Source organism: Copadichromis virginalis, linkage group LG22 (genome assembly GCF_057382275.1).
Source record: "Copadichromis virginalis isolate Kocher_CV1m ecotype Utaka linkage group LG22, C_Virginalis_male_GT1.1, whole genome shotgun sequence".
Classification (NCBI taxonomy): domain Eukaryota; kingdom Metazoa; phylum Chordata; class Actinopteri; order Cichliformes; family Cichlidae; genus Copadichromis; species Copadichromis virginalis.
Genome location: NC_140638.1, coordinates 757,501 through 777,071, shown reverse-complemented (window position 1 = coordinate 777,071; position 19,571 = coordinate 757,501). Strand labels below are relative to the sequence as shown.

The 19,571-nt window shown below is 48.9% G+C and overlaps 1 protein-coding gene across 2 annotated transcripts in view; it reads left to right on the top strand.

Annotated features, from left to right (window-relative positions):
* Positions 1-19,571, top strand: part of LOC146682316 (glutamate receptor ionotropic, kainate 5-like) — a 262,649-nt gene that overhangs the window by 123,676 nt on the left and 119,402 nt on the right. For both annotated transcript variants that reach the window (XM_085446431.1, XM_085446430.1), the window contains exon 3: positions 8,700-8,858. In XM_085446431.1, coding sequence (XP_085302557.1) covers positions 8,750-8,858 — 109 coding nt within the window. In that variant the 5' untranslated portion in view covers positions 8,700-8,749. The remainder of the gene's footprint in view (positions 1-8,699; positions 8,859-19,571) is intronic.

Genomic DNA, 19,571 nt, shown 5'->3' with positions numbered 1-19,571 from the left:
CACGTTCCTAACATGTGCACATCTTTATCTTTGCAGGGGAGAAAAGCCTCGAATTACAGCAGCTTGTCTCGCTGCAGTATTTCGTTCACGTCTCCATCCCTCCACCATCCGTCAGCACCGCCCTGCCTGTCCTGTTTCCTCAGAAATATGTTTCCCCCTCACACGCAGCCTCTTTAAATTACCTCACCATCATTTTAGCGTGACAGCGAGCGAAGCGGCCCCTCCGTCACCTATAACTCCCGCCGCCGGCGTCCACAGGTGAATGCGTGTGGCGTGCTGGGCTCCTCGGGTGGAGGCGGTGGAGTTCTGTTTGTGTTTGACTAGCTTGTGTCTGAGCTCAGTTACAGATCGAGCTCGAGTCTCGGCGAGACAAATGTCAGCAGGTTTATCGGCTTTATTCCGCTTGACATTTAAAGTGAGAGTTTCCAGCGTCTCCTCGGTGCGCTCGCCTCCCGCTGAGGACTGCAGGTTATTGGAGGCGACGTGGGAGAAAGAGTTTACTGTGACCACACGCTGTACTGAATGTGGAGTCAGCGTTTTCTCCTGCAGATCAGCTCTTCATCTGTGCGTGAGGTTTTGCACGAACACACGAGCAAAGGGTGAGGCGTTCGTGTGCACAGTCAGCATCAGCAGCTGGATGCAGTGAGCTGATGATGTTTCACACAGGAGGGTCACAGGGTGATCGGCCAAGATTTGGAGTAAAGACGTGAAGCTGTGATGAGCAGGTTGTGCTTTTGTGAAGGAGCTCGCACATGTTACCACGGTGACCCTCCCAGGCTCCGCCCTGCTCCCTGTCACAGACGCCACAGCTACCCTGATGTAACTTGGAGAGGGTCCATCTGTTTTTGACCATGCTGAGTTTGCAGCAGGAGCTCAGATGAACGCGTCCGTACCGCCTTGCTTCAGTCAATAAGAGGACACAGTGGGTCCAAAACACCTGTGAAACTTCCACAGTTTCACCTGTGGAAGTGCTCTGACCATTCGAGGGACGGGCCTAGAGCAGGAGGCAACGCTCTGACAGGTACAACAACACGGGGACCTGATGATGAGGACGAGCGGCAAACTTTACTGAAACTTTAACGTCTGCGGAGACGTTTTCCTCGCCTCCCGACTCGCTGTTTTCCTCGGTCGATACCCCCCACTGCTGCTTCTAAATTATCTGATGAATAATGTGTGCTGAAAGCTTCGAGCCGTCGATAAGTCTGTCGGTGACGGTACCACCAAGACGGATTCCTCTTTCTGTTCTTCGGCTGAGCGATGAGCTTGAGGTAATGAGAGAACGGATCAGAGCCGTCACCTGCCAGGAAACTGAACTCTCCACTGTTCTTCTTCCCATCAGCCCCGACTCACGCTCTCCTTCCTGTCTCGAATCATCTCTCATTCAGCGTCTGCTCAGCCAATGAGGTGTGAGATGAGGAGGAGGCGCTCATACGGCCTTGAGCCGTCCCTGGACTTGCTCGTGTTTATTCATCAGTGCGGGTCCATGTTGGGGTCTTTTAATGCAAATGCACATCTGACTGACTGATGACGCCGGAGCAACGCAGCCTCCCAACCACCCAACCAGTCTAAACCGGAGGAGGCGGAGCCTGTGGACGTACGATGAAACCTGAGTATGATGCAGTGCAGGAAGGGCACGGGACTCGACTCTAAATGTAGTTTCTGACGGCCTGTTTTATTTATTTATGTGATAGATTAAGTTCATTTCTTACCTAATTGTTGCTCATATGTGACTTCCTGGAGTGGGAGGAGCTTCTGTCTGCACAGGCGGCAGCTGAAGCTGAAGCGAGCAGGCTGTTGAAGCTGTAAGGGCGTTTCCTCAGTTTAAAGGCTCTTCATCCTGCCTTCAGTGCTCACGTTGACTAATGGGACCTGCTAATAGACAGCGTCGTGTGACGCTGTCCTCGCCTCGCCTCTGTTTCCACGCTTGACAGGCTGATCCTGAAGCAGAGCCACTGCTGGAAGCTGAACCGTGGTTTTCTTTGAGTTCCTCTCTTTGAATAATCCTCCCCTCAAATCTGACCAGAGAGCAGGATGATACCACCACCATCCAGGAGCCAGATTGGCACCAGCTGAAATTGACCTTTTACAGGTTTTACAGCTTTTCCTGTTGATAATGATGTTAAGTTCATGTTTTCTCGTCTCCTTCTTGTATAGCGAGTACAGAGTTGTGTGTATATGTGTTGAGTTCTTTGAATGAGTAAAAATGCTGCCACGCTTACCTCAGCAGCGTTTCTTTAAAATAACAGAGACGTTGAAGCTGCTCTTCTTCCTCTCTGATGCAGATATCTGAGGGATTCTGACAGGAAGTCCAGTTTTACGTGAGGTTGGGTTTGGCCGTATGACGCCCACCATGTAGGATGAAGCTGAGCATCGCATTTACCACGACGGGGTTTTTGTCCATTGTTCGGTCAGCAGTGGAACGAAGCTGACGCTGTCGCCGAAATGTGCGAGAGGCTGCAGGTTTCAGACTCGACTCGATCGAACGCTGAACAAGAAGCGTTTCAGAGGCCGTCTCCTAACAAAGCAGCTGCCTCGTTAGGAGACGGCCTTTGAAACGCTCTGAGAAATAAATCCATGCATTACACAGCCGCCTGTAACTCTGGGCGTCTGAATGAAAAGCTCCTTTTTCCTCTGCTCTCTGTTTCAAAGCTTTGATTAAAACCGAGCCGGCATGCTGACCACCATAGAAAATGTTTACTGAAGTTCTAATTGGAGCTTTGCGCCGGCAAACAGGCTAAAAACAGACGCAGCGTGTCGCCCGGCTCGTCTCCTCGTTTCCTGTCGCTGGATCTGCTGCGCTGCAGAGCGCCACTTTTCAGAAGGACGGCTTTACGTGCAGGAATCAAACCTCCCCGCTGTCGTCTGAAGGCAGAAATGTGCCGCGTGTCAGCGGCTGAATGAGAGGATTACCATGTCATTATAGTGTTTTGAGTCAGCAACACTCTTCATGATGCCACTGCTAAACAAAATCTCCTTATCCCCTGAAGGCAGAGAAAGCTAATATCCTATATTTAGGTGAGCATTAAGGGCCATTACCAGACAAACAGGATGCTTTACAGGGAACGCTCCGCTCCTGTTGGGTGGGGGCCTTGGTTTTCCTCTTTTATTACATCAGAGAAAAGGTGGAGGAGGCACCGTCCTTCATATCTGGAAGCCTCGCGGCCCGTCAGCGTGAGAGCAGATGTGAGTGTGAGGCAAACAGAACGGCTATTTATATCTAACCACCTGCCCACCATCCACCCCAAGCACCTCCCTCTGAGGCCCTCTGCTGTGTCAAACACCCCCATCGCTGTGGTACATTACGTACACAGGTCTAGCACTGAGCTAACAGTGGCCACAGTGCAGTCTAACCTTTAAGGCGTCGCTGTGATGTCCGAGCAGCGGATGGGGAGGGGGAGGTTTGGATTTCTGAAGATTAAAAGGTGTTTTGTCCAACCTTTTGTGTTTGAAAGCGGCTTCGTGTCGTGGAAGCGGTCCGTCGAGCTAAACGGTCCCGCTGAGCTAAACCTCTGGAGCTGTTTTTAAGGTTTTCTGTTGTCCGGTGAACAAAGAGCACTGGCTGCTGCTGACGTGTGGCGTCGGGCTGTTCTACCACATTAACACCACCTTTCCTAAACAGGCTGATATTTCCCAGCTCCTTTAATTCCTCAACTATTTAATGTGCACTCACAGGCATTTCCCAGTGGAGAACAGGAACTGGAACATCTGCTGAGTCGGCACTAACAGCAGCTTCAGATGAAGCACGCTACAGCAGAAACCGTCTCAAGCCCGACTCATCAGCTTTGGACAGCTGGTCGCGCTTCAGCCAGTCATCGACTCCGTCATTGCTCCGTCTCGGTGTGCACTGCCCCTGTGAGTGCCCGCGCGGTACACGCTGCCTGTGACAGCGCTGCAGATAATCCATGAAACTGTGCTCGCTGAGTGGCTGATGGGTCTGTTACCAGGTGGGTTTATTTCCTGTTATGATGTCACTGGCGGCGAAATTTTGAACCTTACTTTGTGCAGGCGGCACGCTCTCACTCAGGCTGATCACATGACCTGGCACTTCCTGTCTGTCTGCCTCGTTCTGTCCTGTCACCTCTGATCCTCGGCCGCTTTGTGCCGGGCATTCAGACCTCATCTCACACGTCCTCGGGAATATTTGCCAGCGTGTGATTGCCGACGCTCTGACCCTCGCCATCTTCACTCGATGAAGCCGGGCTTTAAAGCCTCGCGCTTTGCTGCACTCGCTGTAAGTCGCCTCGAATGAGTGTCGGCTAAATGCCTCCACAGTGAAATGAGACGGCACTGAAGGCAGCTAATAGAGTTGCGGCTGTGATTAGCCTCCGAGCTGCTGCAGTGAACTGCGGTGGCGGCTCGTACCAGCGGGGTCCCGCTTGGCTCTGCTCGCCGGCTGACATGATAGCACTTCCTGTAGGAAAGATCCTAATTAATTGTTGTCATCATGTGTTTATTTGTGCCTGCGGCTGCTCCTGGTTTCCTGTCTCATCTCACCATCACGTCTCCGTCTGCCCAGTTTACTGTCGCTCACACTGTCGCCTTATATTCCCTCGTTGTTCATGTCCTTGCTGTTTCCTCCACACTTTCAGCTCCTTTCTTAAACCTTCTGTTCGTCCTGTTCTCCGTCAGATTCTCTCCAGGAGCCGCCATATCAGCTCTACTGGAGCAGCTTTGCATGAGTCACTGTTCAGAATAATCCCCATGTGTCTGACACCAAGTTATTGTCTTTTTTAGCTCCGCCCCCTTCAAGACATTTCACCTTGATTGGTTGCCCTTCCAAACAAACCACTGGAGCAGCAGGTGGGTGGGCTGTGGTGCAGAACCTCCCACGGTGAATCACAGCAGAACCAAAGCGTGGTTCTGACACGCCCCTTCAGCGTGGACGGTTGCCTGTTGTGTGGTTGCACTCTGACAGCCTGCTAAACATCTGTACGCAGTGGTGGGGATGGTTTTTAGCATTTTAAAATCTCTCTCTGCTGTAAAGGAATCATTTATCAGGCGGCCGCAGGAGCTCTACAGTGAAATCATCCTTGTTTAAAATGCTTGCTTGAGCGATGGTGTCTGAGCTCCACCCACCACCACAGCAGGCGTCACAAGGGGAATATCGAAACGACCGGAGGAGGTGAAGCGGCTCAGAGACGCTGCTCACCTCTGTGTACGATTTAGTTGGAGATGCTGAAACAAAGAAAGCCAGCCCGTTGTTTTATTATTAACTAATGTGACCGTCAGTCACACTGAGCTGTGACAGCACAGCGCTGTCTGTGAACTACGACAAACCAGGGTCAGAATGGGAGTCCAGCTGCTCGTGTGTTTCTGGCTCATCCTTGTACAGGATATAAACTGCTCAGAAATGGTGCTGAAGCTGAAGGTGGTCGTGGCTGAAGCTCCTGCGACCAATCCTTTAGTGGCCGGCATGTGCAGATCTTCCCAGCCAATAGAATAAGAAGAAAACACATATACAAACAGAACAGAAACTTTTACAGAAATAAATATTTATATCATGGACGATAGTTAGAAAAACAGAGTACTGTACAGTTATTAATATTATATAATATTATTAATATTAATATTTTATATTGCTGATAAAAATGGCAAACCCAGGTTGTAGTGTGCAGACAAAGCAGGGTACTGGAAGGAGTTAGGAATATTTATAAAAAGTACAGATTGTGTATTTTACCTGTGCATTAAAAAGTGACTCACTTTGACTGTGAGTCACGCAGAGCTGAACATGATTTACTGAGATATAGAAATGAATGTACTGTTGATTACACTGCGGTGGCCCATCATGGCAGCGGTGAAAGGATTTAGGACAGGACCTCCTCAGAACGAGGTCGACATCAGAACGAGGGCATGTGTTTAAAACGTTGTCAGGTTTGATATTTAACATCGGGTTCAGTCTCAGTGTTTCTGGGTCGAGTCTGTAGATGTTTGGCCTGTGAGCAGCTCGGATGGTGCTGATGGTGCTGATGGTGCTGGGGAGACAGAACTGAACTCATCAACACAGAGTGTGTGTGTGTGTGTGTGTGTGTGTGTGTGTGTGTGTGTGTGTGTGTGTGTGTTTCCTCCGACTCTGTTTCCTCCGACTCTGTTTCCTCCGACTCTGTTTCCTCTGACACTGTTTCCTCCGACTCTGTTTCCTCCGACTCTGTTTCCTCCGACTCTGTTTCCTCTGACTCTGTTTCCTCTGACTCTGTTTCCTCCGACTCTGTTTCCTCTGACACTGTTTCCTCTGACTCTGTTTCCTCCGACTCTGTTTCCTCTGACACTGTTTCCTCCGACTCTGTTTCCTCTGACTCTGTTTCCTCTGACTCTGTTTCCTCTGACTGTTTCCTCTGACTCTGTTTCCTCTGACTCTGTTTCCTCTGACTGTTTCCTCTGACTCTGTTTCCTCTGACTCTGTTTCCTCTGACTCTGTTTCCTCTGACTTTGTTTCCTCCGACTCTGTTTCCTCTGACTGTTTCCTCTGACTCTGTTTCCTCCGACTCTGTTTCCTCCGACTCTGTTTCCTCTGACTCTGTTTCCTCTGACTCTGTTTCCTCTTTTCCTCTGACTCTGTTTCCTCCGAATCTGTTTCCTCTGACACTGTTTCCTCCGACTCTGTTTCCTCTGACACTGTTTCCTCCGACTCTGTTTCCTCTTTTCCTCTGACTCTGTTTCCTCCGACTCTGTTTCCTCTTTTCCTCTGACTCTGTTTCCTCCGAATCTGTTTCCTCTGACACTGTTTCCTCCGACTCTGTTTCCTCCGACTCTGTTTCCTCCGACTCTGTTTCCTCTGACTCTGTTTCCTCTGACTCTGTTTCCTCTGACTCTGTTTCCTCTGACTGTTTCCTCTGACTCTGTTTCCTCTGACTGTTTCCTCTGACTCTGTTTCCTCTGACTCTGTTTCCTCTGACTGTTTCCTCTGACTCTGTTTCCTCTGACTCTGTTTCCTCTGACTTTGTTTCCTCTGACTTTGTTTCCTCCGACTCTGTTTCCTCTGACTGTTTCCTCTGACTCTGTTTCCTCCGACTCTGTTTCCTCTGACTCTGTTTCCTCTGACTCTGTTTCCTCTTTTCCTCTGACTCTGTTTCCTCCGAATCTGTTTCCTCTGACACTGTTTCCTCCGACTCTGTTTCCTCTGACACTGTTTCCTCCGACTCTGTTTCCTCTTTTCCTCTGACTCTGTTTCCTCCGACTCTGTTTCCTCCGACTCTGTTTCCTCTGACACTGTTTCCTCCGACTCTGTTTCCTCTTTTCCTCTGACTCTGTTTCCTCCGACTCTGTTTCCTCTTTTCCTCTGACTCTGTTTCCTCCGAATCTGTTTCCTCTGACACTGTTTCCTCCGACTCTGTTTCCTCTGACTCTGTTTCCTCCGACTCTGTTTCCTCTGACTCTGTTTCCTCCGACTCTGTTTCCTCTGACTCTGTTTCCTCTGACTCTGTTTCCTCCGACTCTGTTTCCTCTGACTCTGTTTCCTCCGACTCTGTTTCCTCTGACTCTGTTTCCTCTGACTCTGTTTCCTCCGACTCTGTTTCCTCTGACTCTGTTTCCTCTGACTATGTTTCCTCCGACTCTGTTTCCTCTGACTCTGTTTCCTCCGACTCTGTTTCCTCTGACTCTGTTTCCTCCGACTCTGTTTCCTCTGACTCTGTTTCCTCCGACTCTGTTTCCTCCGACTCTGTTTCCTCTGACTATGTTTCCTCCGACTCTGTTTCCTCCGACTCTGTTTCCTCTTTTCCTCTGACTCTGTTTCCTCCGACTCTGTTTCCTCTTTTCCTCTGACTCTGTTTCCTCCGAATCTGTTTCCTCTGACACTGTTTCCTCCGACTCTGTTTCCTCTGACACTGTTTCCTCTGACTGTTTCCTCTGACACTGTTTCCTCTGACACTGTTTCCTCTGACTGTTTCCTCTGACACTGTTTCCTCTGACTGTTTCCTCTGACTGTTTCCTCTGACACTGTTTCCTCTGACACTGTTTCCTCTGACTGTTTCCTCCGACTCTGTTTCCTCCGACTCTGTTTCCTCCGACTCTGTTTCCTCCGACTCTGTTTCTTCTGACACTGTTTCCTCTGACTATTTCCTCTGACTCTGTTTCCTCTGACACTGTTTCCTCTGACTGTTTCCTCCGACTCTGTTTTCTCTGACTCTGTTTCCTCTGACTCTGTTTCCTCTGACTGTTTCCTCCGACTCTGTTTCCTCTGACACTGATTCTTCTGACTCTGTTTCCTCTGACTGTTTCCTCCGACTCTGTTTCCTCCGACTCTGTTTCCTCCGACTCTGTTTCTTCTGACTCTGTTTCCTCTGACTGTTTCCTCCGACTCTGTTTTCTCTGACTCTGTTTCCTCTGACTCTGTTTCCTCTGACTGTTTCCTCTGACTCTGTTTCCTCCGACTCTGTTTCCTCCGACTCTGTTTCCTCCGACTCTGTTTCCTCTGACACTGTTTCCTCTGACTGTTTCCTCCGACTCTGTTTTCTCTGACTCTGTTTCCTCCGACTCTGTTTCCTTTGACTCTGTTTCCTCTGATTATTTCTAAACTGCTGCCTCCCCGTTGAAGAGCAGCGTCCTCGGGGCCGTACAGCAGTGCAGGGGGCTGTAACTGTGTCAGTGTGGATGTGCTGTGCAACCGTCACATGCAGGATTTCCCGCTGAAGTCTGTGCTGCTGAACGTGTGAAACGTGTGAACTGAGTTGTTGGATCTCACCTGTCCTCCTGTCCTGCAGGTGGCGGTACAGGCAGCCAGCAGACCATTCTCCATGAGGAGCGGTGGAAGATGCCGGCTCTGCCAGCACTGCTGCTGTCGATTTACACCGTCGCCTCGCTGCTGACCATGGCGCCGCTCTCCTTCAGCCAGGCCAACACCCTCTCTGCCGTCCGCATGGGTGAGTGACGTCACGCGTGTTTGAATCCCACTTGCTCCGTCTCGGTGTGCACTGACCCCGACACTCCCACAGACAGATCCGTAAAAGTCTGCACTCACACATCCACCCGGCCTGAGTCTGAGTGTGCTGTACGTACAGCTGTATACAGGCCAGCATGTCACTGATTTATCACCTTATTTCATCCATAATGTATCTCAGCATCTTCACACACATGAGTATGAATGTGCTGTGTGTGTCTGTGCCATGTTGCTACTGTCACTGCTGTCTGTCCTGTTAAGCACAGAGAAAAGAAGTTCCTTGCATGTGCACTTCCATACGTGCTCAGCACAGCTGATTCTGATCCATGTGGAGCTCAAAGCTGCTCTAACAGGACCGTCAGGCTCTGCTTTCACCTGCTGACAGGTGAAAGCAGAGGTTCCTCTCTGCTGTCCACCAAACAGGAGCTTTCGTCCAAACACTAAAAGTTTTTGCACCGTCGAGTCGAGCGGGACGTCAAGTGAGAGGACGTGCATGGGATTGGCTCTTAGTTAAAGTGAGCTCGCTGCACCTTCACTGTTCAGCCTGGTTCATTTACAGAACTCCACCCACTCCACACCATCAACGCTGGGTTTCATGACGGTCAGTCACATTTGGATTTCAGTTATGAAAACAAGATCGTGAACTTTCGCTGCACTCACTTCTTATCGGTGTTTATTGCTGGATGTGATGTGCACCTTTCTTTTGCAGGCTCACGCTCACTGATCTCGAGCCACAAACAGAGCGAGATGTAAACGCTGCGACAGGTTTAACCTCGCATTTCAGTGACTCGGTAATTTTTGCGTGTTTAAGAAGCTGTAAATGGGAAACACTGCAGCTGCAGTCTGCTCAGAGAGAAATACTGGCAGACTGCAGGGAGCCAGTGTGTGACACATGAGTGACAGAAATGAAGCAGCGGTATTTTCTGTGGGAACGAAACTCGAGCACGTGCATTGTGTTCGTTCTTTCCACAGAACGCGGTGAAGGATGAGCAGCATCTCCTCCGTGTGAGCGCTCCTCTGCTCTCGTTTCTCCTCTCGCCTCCCACCGCCGTCTGTTTGCCATCTTGATTCCTCTCGCACGATCCCTTTGCTGTGTTTGTCTTGTTACGAGCCCCTCGAGGCCTCCCTTTGTTCCCGCTCGCTCTGCGCATCTCCTCGTGTCCGTCCTGGGTTTCTTCATTTGTAAGGGAGAACTAAACCGAGAGGAAACTGGATCGGGGAGCGTCTCCGTGATCCACGGCGAGGCCCGGGCACCGCTCTGCTGTCAGCACCCCTCGCTGCTCGTCCCGCGGAGGAAGATTAACTCGAGTAACAGCAGAGACTTAAAGCTGCAAGTGCGAGTTCAGCCGATAAGGATTTTCTCCCTGCTCATCTCTCACCCTCGAGTTCAAATCCCTGCTCCTTTTTTATCTCGCGGGGCTTCAACAAAACCAGCAGATGCCTAAACCGAGGTTACCATGGCAACCAAAGGTTCACCTTTCACTGTGTCACTGTTAATACCAGCTGACTGATGCGCACACACACTTATATCTGACACACACAAAAGGAAGCTCTCGTTTCCTTCTGGCCTGGAGTTCAGTAAAAGCAGCAAAAGCCTTGACCTTTGACCTGCAGATGCAGGTGTGGAGCCTCATTGGTCGCTCTCTGGCTCCCAGACCACAGCTGAGCCTCGGCAGCCTGTCCTACATGACTACCTCACAGCGTGGATCGATACCGTGTCTTCAGGCTCGCCGTGTGCACACGAGTTTCAGAAAAGAGGTAAAGTTGCTGTTTTTCTCAGCACAGTTTTGTACTGTTCAGCTGCCTTTGAGCAAAGCATTTCTCTGACCACTGCTTTTTAACTGGTAGCAAGAAAAGCCTGCGTACTGACAGAGCGTCACACGGTTTGTTTCTGACCATCTCAGGTGAGTGAATGTTTCCTTTCTGCTGCACTTCTCTCTTCAGCTGCTGGAAAATCTCATTCAGTTCCACTCCAACACTCCACTCTGTAACCAGATTTTCAGGGCTCCTGATTCTGTGGTCGGGAAATGAAAAGGACCGCAGGAAAGTGTTTTGGTAATCCAAAGACTGAGCTCATGATGGCAAACCGTCAGCAGTCAAACGCATGCTCGGTTTGTCCTGCGACAGATGCTGGAGGCTGAAACATCAGCTGCGATGCTGAGAATCAGGCTGGGAACAGATCTGCGTCCTCTTACTCTGCACAGACGCACGCCGCTGTCAGGGACACGAGGAAAGGTTCACCATGGGAGAGACATAAAAACACGCCGTGTGTTTCCAAAAAATGAATGAGCTCACCTGAGGAGGAGGATGGGAGTGAAGAAGAGTCTGTACACGTCACGGGGCTCCGGATTTGTTTGGGATATTTCCTCGAACACATAAAAACAAAGTCTCCAAAGTTTCTATGTAGAGAGGGGGAAACCACTGTTTTACCATACTTTCATTTTAAAGAAAACTCCAGAAATAAAGGTTTTAAATGTGTTTGCTGTCCTGCAGCCACAGAGTACAGTCACAATACTGTGCTTCAGTGATTGATGTGATTATTTTCATGGTTTTGTGTTTTTATTGTCTGTGAGCAGCTGTTTCCTGACCTGAACACCACCCTGAGCACGAGGACGCTCTTCTAACACACGAAGGACATTTGCATCTGAGGGAAACGAGTTCATCTTTGATCTGTGCAAACAAACCTCAGTGAAAGTAATTACGAGCGCCGCGTTCCACAAACAGCAATCGCACCGCATGACTCTGCTCCGATTATCAATCAGATACGAGCCGATTCGTCGTCACGCAGAGAGACGACCCAGATGAGACGGAGACTGCGTCGGTAATTAGAGGAACTCTGACTTCGTGCTGCAGGTCTCCGACCGAGTCGCCACGGCAGCTCACGGGTCAATAAAGAGCTCCCGTCAATTATCGATCAGAGGAGAGGCGTCAACGTTATCACTGCAGTCAGAGAGCTGTTGGTTCAGATAGCAGCGCTTCACTGTAGATAAAGATGAAGCATCGACGGGCATCTGAAACACAGCCAGTTATTATGGCAAATAAAAGCGTGTTTAGTACCGTGGAAACGATCTCGCTGTTTGCTGGAGCGCTACAGCTCCACACGGTTGCTTTACATTAGCACCGTCTCATCGAGGATGTCCACCATCGTCCTCGGCTGTGTGACGGCTCCTTTTGTCTCACCTTAAGCATTTCAGCTTCTACAACTTGTTGTTTTAGTCAGCTGTTAGCATGCTCAAACTTCAGGTAATGTTAGCTGCTTTGGTTAGCGCGCCGTATCACGCAGACACAGAGTACCTGCTCATTGGTGCTCAGCAACATCCAATCATCTCGACTTTCACTCAACAAAACCAGAGTGCACGCTCTGTTAGTACAGTGACCTCACAGCGGTCACATGATGTCGTTACAAACTCTCCAACAGCCCAAACACGGCCCAGACGTCCAGCTCAGCTAGCAGATAGCTAGCAGCTCCAGCCGCCTCCCAGTCAAAGAGGCCACGCCCCTAATAATGCAAAACTATAAGCGCTGATGAAATGTACATTGGTGCTGTCCTCTAGTTAGGGTTGCCAACCGTCCCTTAAAAAACGGAATCGTCCCGTATTTAGAAACAAAAGTACACGTCCCGTATTGAGCTAATAAGGGACGCACTTTATCCCGTAATACAGTGAGAATCAAAAGTAGTCTATAAATGTTAATGGAATTAACGCTTTGTTTGAAAACATAATTCCCAGCCCCTCTCCTGCTTTGTGACCAATGAGCTGACAGCACACTTATGACAATTCGAGTATGACAATTCAGATTACCGCTCATCTCATTGGTCGAGGAAAGGTCGCTTGCGGAGAAAATACCGGAAGACAACAGGTGACCACAACAAGAAGCATGGCCAACAGGGAAACAAACGCCGACTCTGCGGTGCAAGTCTCGGACGACAGTACACCTAAAGCTGGGCAAACACTGTGCGATTTTTTCAGTCACGTTATTCAGCTCCTGCTCAAACTGCACGATTGACTCGCAGGGGTTAGAAGTTGGTAGGTCACGATGCAGGTCTCACACTATACCGCCCGATGCTCTGATGCGACCTGAGTGCTCACACTGTGCCTCCATAACATGAAGGTTATAACAGAAAATCTGTCGCTCTCCCTCTCTGTCTTTCACTCACACAGACACACCACCACCATCAACTTTGCTAAATTGCTAATGAAAAACATGATCAGGCAGCTGTGATTGAGCAGCATGTAAATCCAACTATTTTCACGGTTGTTGTGGTCGTGATAATTTTGTGATGCCACATCGAAAAGGCTCGGATGAGCTTTCCAAAGTTCTACAAGTTGTGCCTCCATCGCTTGTGTCCAGATCACACGCTGCACAGCCGTGCTGCTCCATCTTTTTCACCAACGTTTACGTTTGCGCGTGAGCAGTGTGAGCGCCTGTGGTGAGAACCTCACGAGCGATTGATGATCGGGAGCTGGTCGTGAGGTGTTAATCACTTCTCGTTACCCCACGTATACTACACGACGCACGATGAAGGCCAAAATCGGTCCGATCACTCAAAAATCGGCTCAAAATGGGCCTAAAACCGCACAGTGTGAGCCCAGCGTTAGAGCAGCAATGTTTGTTCCCCTCAGAGAAAGGGAAGAATGGGAAAAGGAAAACACCTGGCTGGAAAACGTTAATATGGGCATGTGCAGTGAATATCAGCGCTATGTGGCCAGAAGTGTGATAATATAATTTATTTTGTGTAATAAACAACTGCAAGGATAGATGATTACAACAAATACATGACTAATACATAAAAGTAATACATAGATGAATAATGATGATGAGTTAAGATGCGTAATCATGGGAACAAGCGGGTTTACAAACAGGAGCAGCTGATTAGCATCAGAAAAGCTGAAATAATACCTCAACTGAAGCCAATTGTACTAAATGCACTAAATGTGCACTGTTACAAGAATATTTTTCTTTCTATTGTTTTCTATTATTTTAAGTTAAGCAGGACAGAGTGCTTTTAAAGAAAGATTTACTTATATTCTCAAAAGTTAAGCATGACAGGCTTCTGTTTAAGAAAGAGACCTGTTTTATTGTGTTAATGTTGTCATTTTGAGCTAAAAATAAACGGCTAAATGATCATTTGTTTCCCATGTGTTCATATCACAAAGAATAGAATATGCATCTACTTAAATCAACTTCAAGTCAAATGGTTAAAAAAATAATTTCACACACAAAAAAAGAGCTAGAAAATTCACCACACTGGGAAGGGTGAAGACAACTGGGTCGCCCGGCCCTGGCCACGAGGTGTCCCTTATTTATTTTTCAGGGAGTTGGCAACCCTACCTCTAGTGGACATTGGTGGGACTGCAGCTTGTGGTGGGTTTCAGCATCCGCAGCTGTTCCTGGTGCGGAAGGACGACTTACAGCGTTTCATATTTAAACGAGCACGGAGATAAATCTAAGTGACATCATCATGCAGATACTTCCTCCTCTCGCAGGATTGAGATCCGAGCGGGAAGCATAAATATTGCAGTGAAGGATTTTAACAATTCAGCAGCATCAGTGTCCTTCAGCTGCTGCTAAAGATTGCCATGAATTATTTCAGCCTGTGCTATCAGTCTTTCTGAAGCAATCATTAGCTTATGCTCATCATTAAATATCTGGAAACTACAGCGGCGCCGGTGTAAAAGGTAGTTTGTCACTGCAGATTTATTTTTGAAAAATGAACTCAAAGTACATTTTTCACACTTTGGGCAGCTCTTATTTCTTCACTTAAGGTGTCACTTTTTATTTAAAAGGCAAATGTCTCACTTTGAAGGGGAATCCAAGCTGAATATAAATGTTGTACCTTCAGCCAAAGACATGTCCGTCAGGTCTGTCTGACGTCCACACCTGGACAACATCCTGCTGACCTGGACAGCAGCGCGTGGACGTTCTTCCACAGAGAGCACAAACAGCTGAACTGTGCAGGAAAATGTGTGCTTTAAAAAACAGCTGCATCGATGCCTGGTTTGTAAGTTTGCTCACGTCCAAAGAAACAAACAGCTGTGAATTTCCTTTTAATGAAGAGACTGAATATTCACCAAGAATCCACAGACATTACACGAGAGTTATGAACTGATTTGCATGTGTGAATTACATTTCATTACAGAAACAGGAAGTCTCTGAAACCACGGGAGTCTCTCTCCTCTTTAGTCTTTATCAGAGCAGCTGTTTCCAGATATTCCCAGGCCTCCGTGCCTTTGTTTGATTTTCCTGTTTGGCCTTTGTGTTTCACTTTCTTGTCTTGCACTCGACGCAGTCTGTAAAATCCACAAACAGGACTGAAACGTAAAACCTTCACAGTTTATGTCACAGAAGCCTTCAGACCAGAAGGTGGTGTAGACTCTTCGGACCTGCGGGGTGAAGGGTCAGGCTTTCCTGCAGCTTGCATGAAGCTACTGTGAATCACAGCACTGGGAACGTGAGCATTTTGGATGCCGTAGAGTACTTTTCCCATGTCTGAGGCACATTTACACTCCCCTCCACATGAACACGAGTCTGTCAAACAAATTGATCTAAATCTGTCCAGGACCTGTCGGACTGTAATCACTGATAATCACCCTGCAGCCAAATCACCAGGTTTTTGAAAATCGATGGAGCCTGAGAGACAGAAATAACAGACGTCAGCTCGAACTCTTTGTTTGGCTCTGACAAGATCTTTTCTCCGGGGCTATTTTTCCCGCCACATCACAGCTCACTAAAGAAACCAAATTTTAAGCCACCAGGGTGGGAAAAGAATCGATATGTCGGTAGAAACACAAACCCACTCGGTGTATATTGAATAACGTGAGCGTCTTGTTTGCCACCAGAGGATCGCAGCAGTGCTGTGATCGGTTGTGTTGATTCTTCCTTCTGCCTTGTCTCGTCTGTCGACCTACCGCGGCCCCCGGAGTCCACGCTTCCGCACTCATATCAAATAATGTCAACTACACGGAGCTCAGAGGTGGGAAGTGACAAGAAAACCTATTTGTCAATTTTTAGTGAAGGTACACCACCTCCGGGGCTGAATAAGATCAGTCTGCAGAGCTCTTTTTGCCTCAATAAAAGGACTTTTACCGTCACGTCTCAGGTTAGACGAAACGCACAGCGTGGCGGCCTCGTTTCATAAATACAGGATGACGCCTGACGGGAGCGAAGGCGTTCCCGCACCGCCGGGGTAACGAGTGCAGTTGAAACAGCATAATTTGCTATTAAATCTGAGTGCGGCTCGGAGGTGGTGAACGAGGCTGTCAGGAAGTAATTCACAGAAAACACAGACGGGGAGCACAGAGAATACGTTCATCCCAAACGAACAAACGAGCACGTTACCCTGCATACACAACGCAGCACAGTGCTGACTGGTTCCTTCCATTCATTTCACTCTGAAAACGTGCGGAAAACAATCATTTTGAGCTCAAATACTCTTTGACCTTTAACCTGGACCTGGCTGGAGTCGGCTTTGTTTTAGCCACATGCTAAACAGATAAATTCCCAGAAAGCACGTTTCAGTTCAGAGAAATGTTTTTCTGTGTCAAGCTGTGAGTGTAAAACGGTTATAAAAGGAGGCTGAGCACCGAGGCCGGGCTGTAACCCTGGACTTGGACCTCATTAGTCACATTAGCAGCTCCAGGAATGCTAATGTCAGCCTGTTGCTTCCAAACTCGGATTAGGAATTTCCCTGATTACCTCCAATGGCAACAACAGGTCAGAAGTTATTGAACTCTTGGGCTTTTAGAAACACTCTGCTGTCTCTGCAGCTGACTTCTGATGCTCGACCTCGCCGAGGCCCGCGGGGTGAGCGGTGAGCGAGAGCAGCCTGTGTAATCAGGCTCATCCTCTGAACAGCGCCGCGCTCTGCTCTGCTACTCACAATATACAGGCACTTATCACACAATCACATGGCCCCAGTTTTACTTCTCTAATGCAATAAATGTTAAGAATAAGTGCCGTGGTTATGAAGTCTTATCTCTTGGTGATGAGAAGATGTGCCATAAAGTCAGAATCACCAGACGATAAGTTCTGGCTATGAGACGGTGAGCTGTGATTATCAGACAGTAAATCATAAGAATAATCTACAGAGTTGGGATTACAAGGTGATAAATCCTAATTAGAGATAATCGGTTGTAATCATGAGATGACAGTGACTCTGTGAGCGAGCAGATGTAAGAGCTCACGCTGAGGAGAAAGTGTGTGAATGTGAGTGAACCGCTCCCTCGCCTGCTTTAATCTTAATGACAATAATGATTCTGCTCATCTGCCTCACTGTGTGGGGAACCGCCAACGAGCCGGAGACACCCGGAGACACCCGGAGACACGGAACTGACTGCGCACCACACACAGTGTGTGTGTGTGTGTGTGGGGGGGGGGGCACATACTGGGCAAACTCAGTGTCCGAGTGCTGCTGATGAAGAAGACGTGTCATCTTCATCTTCCCTCCCTCCAGCCCTCCGAGCTCAGCTCAGGCAGATCACCTGTCCAGCTAATGAGTGTGCGGTGAAGGCTGGACTTCCTGCCTGCTGCGCTGATCCGGAGTCTTCGACGCTGCGCTCACCTGCTCGCCTCATTGAAGCAGAACAGGTTATGTGCAACACGCCCCTGCAGGTGGGAGGAGGATGGCTGTTCCCATCAGAAGACGCTGCAGGTATCTTCGTCTTTAGATTTTCAGCGTCACGGTGTCGCCTCTAAGGCTCTAAGAAGATCGCACCGGTCAGCACGAACCATGTGGCTCTCTTCGTGTTCCCCGATAAATCGCCTCGAGAGCTGTTAATTATTTACGAAACACAAATCAAATCCAGGACAGGCTTCCTGCTCGTTACGGAGCCTCAGCAGCACTTTGATTTTTAATCTCTTCGTGTGGAACGGTGGATCACACTGCCATGAACCTCCTCGTCATCATCCCCCCGCACATGCTCAGACCATCTCAGCCCCTCTGAGCTGTCCCTTTGATGGACTCGGTCCTTGTTATCCTGAAACGGTGTTTAACCTGGAGAACACCGCCGTGTCGTGTGGTTTTCCCATCAGGCCTCAGCATCAGCGGTCTGCACCTCGGCGGCTCGTTCGCCCTCTGGACGTACAGTAAATGAGCGGATCACGGTGTCAACATTCCCATCTGTTTATGTGCACATCCTGCCCGCTCTCCTAACGCACGCCTGCTCAGGAGTCAGGTGGGAGGGCGCAGCAGGAATAAACGTGGCAGGTGTCACCGCACACAGCCGGCGGCTGGGCTGTAGCAGGAAATAGAAAGGAAATAGCTCCTGTCAGTGCTGCAGCTTCCCTCGACTTCCTGTTGACAGGGACACGGATCAAATCTATTTTTTTCTGCATCGTCATGCGGTTGACGATGGGATGGTGCCGGTTATACCGAGGAGAAGGCAGCTGGGATCTGAGCGACGGCACACTCGATCACCTGGTGTCTTCAGGTGAAGAGAGGGTGGCTCTGCACAGAAGAGATGGAGGTGACAGCAGTCTGCTCTCAGGCTGTGTGACGTAGTCTGAGCCGCTGGAGAGACCAAGCAAGATCTGTGGACTCTTTACAAAATGTTGGCTCATCTGTATCGGTCAGCCTGTGGAAGCCAGACACTGGTGTTTGCATCTGTATGGCGGGTAAAAAAAAGATGGCGGCACGCACAGCAGCTCGTGGCTCTCTCTCTTTTCTTGCTTCGTTGTGCTAACTGGACTCTGGTCTTCATTTAGAACTTCCCATAACAGATGACTTTAGCCACACTCACAGCATGGCTGCCATCTAACCGCTGGGATGAAACCCGTGGAACCAGCTTCCAGTTTGGATTCAGGAGACAGACACTATCTCTACTTTCAAGATTAGGCTTCAAACTTTCCTTTTTGCTAAAGCATATAGTTAGGGCTGGACCAGGTGACCCTGAATCCTCCCTTAGTTATGCTGCAATAGATGTAGGCTGCCGGGGATTCCCATGATGCACTGGGGGTTTCTTCTTCACTCACTATGTATTAACAGACCTCTCTGCATTGAATCATATCTGTTATTAACCTCTGTCTCTCTTCCACAGCATGTCTTTATCCTGTCTTCCTTCTCTCACCCCAACTGGTCGCAGCAGATGGCCCCGCCCCTCCCTGAGCCTGGTTCTGCCAGAGGTTTCTTCCTGTTAAAAGGGAGTTTTTCCTTCCCACTGTTGCCAAAGTGCTCATAGGGGGTCATATGATTGTTGGGTTTTCTCTGTATCTATTATTGTAGGGTCTACCTTACAATACTGTTGTTGTGATTTGGAGCTGTATAAATAAAACTGAATTGAATGATGCTGTGGACGGAGGAGGCAGGGAGGCTGCAGAGGGGATTGGATTACACTCACTCAGGCCTCCCTCACCTGCGCAGGACCCCCGACTCAGAACTGGAGTTATTACCTGCTGGACGTCACTGTGCTGTGACTGCTGTGTCATGATAATAACTGAGACCGCCATCTGCAAATTCCCTCATAGTTTAAACTTTAAACAGAATAAGTAAAGCTAATGTCTATGAGGGCTGATGTCAATAAAGAGCAGAAGCATTGCTGTAAACATGTTTATCGCTGCTGTACAATATTAACACAGGGGTCTGCGGGGGCCGACTCACTATTGCCTCTGCTGGACGTGAGAGGAACTGCAGTTTTGCTGCTTGGTTAGCATGACTGAAGCTGACATCAGCACTTAAAGACCACTGCAGAGTTAACCAGCT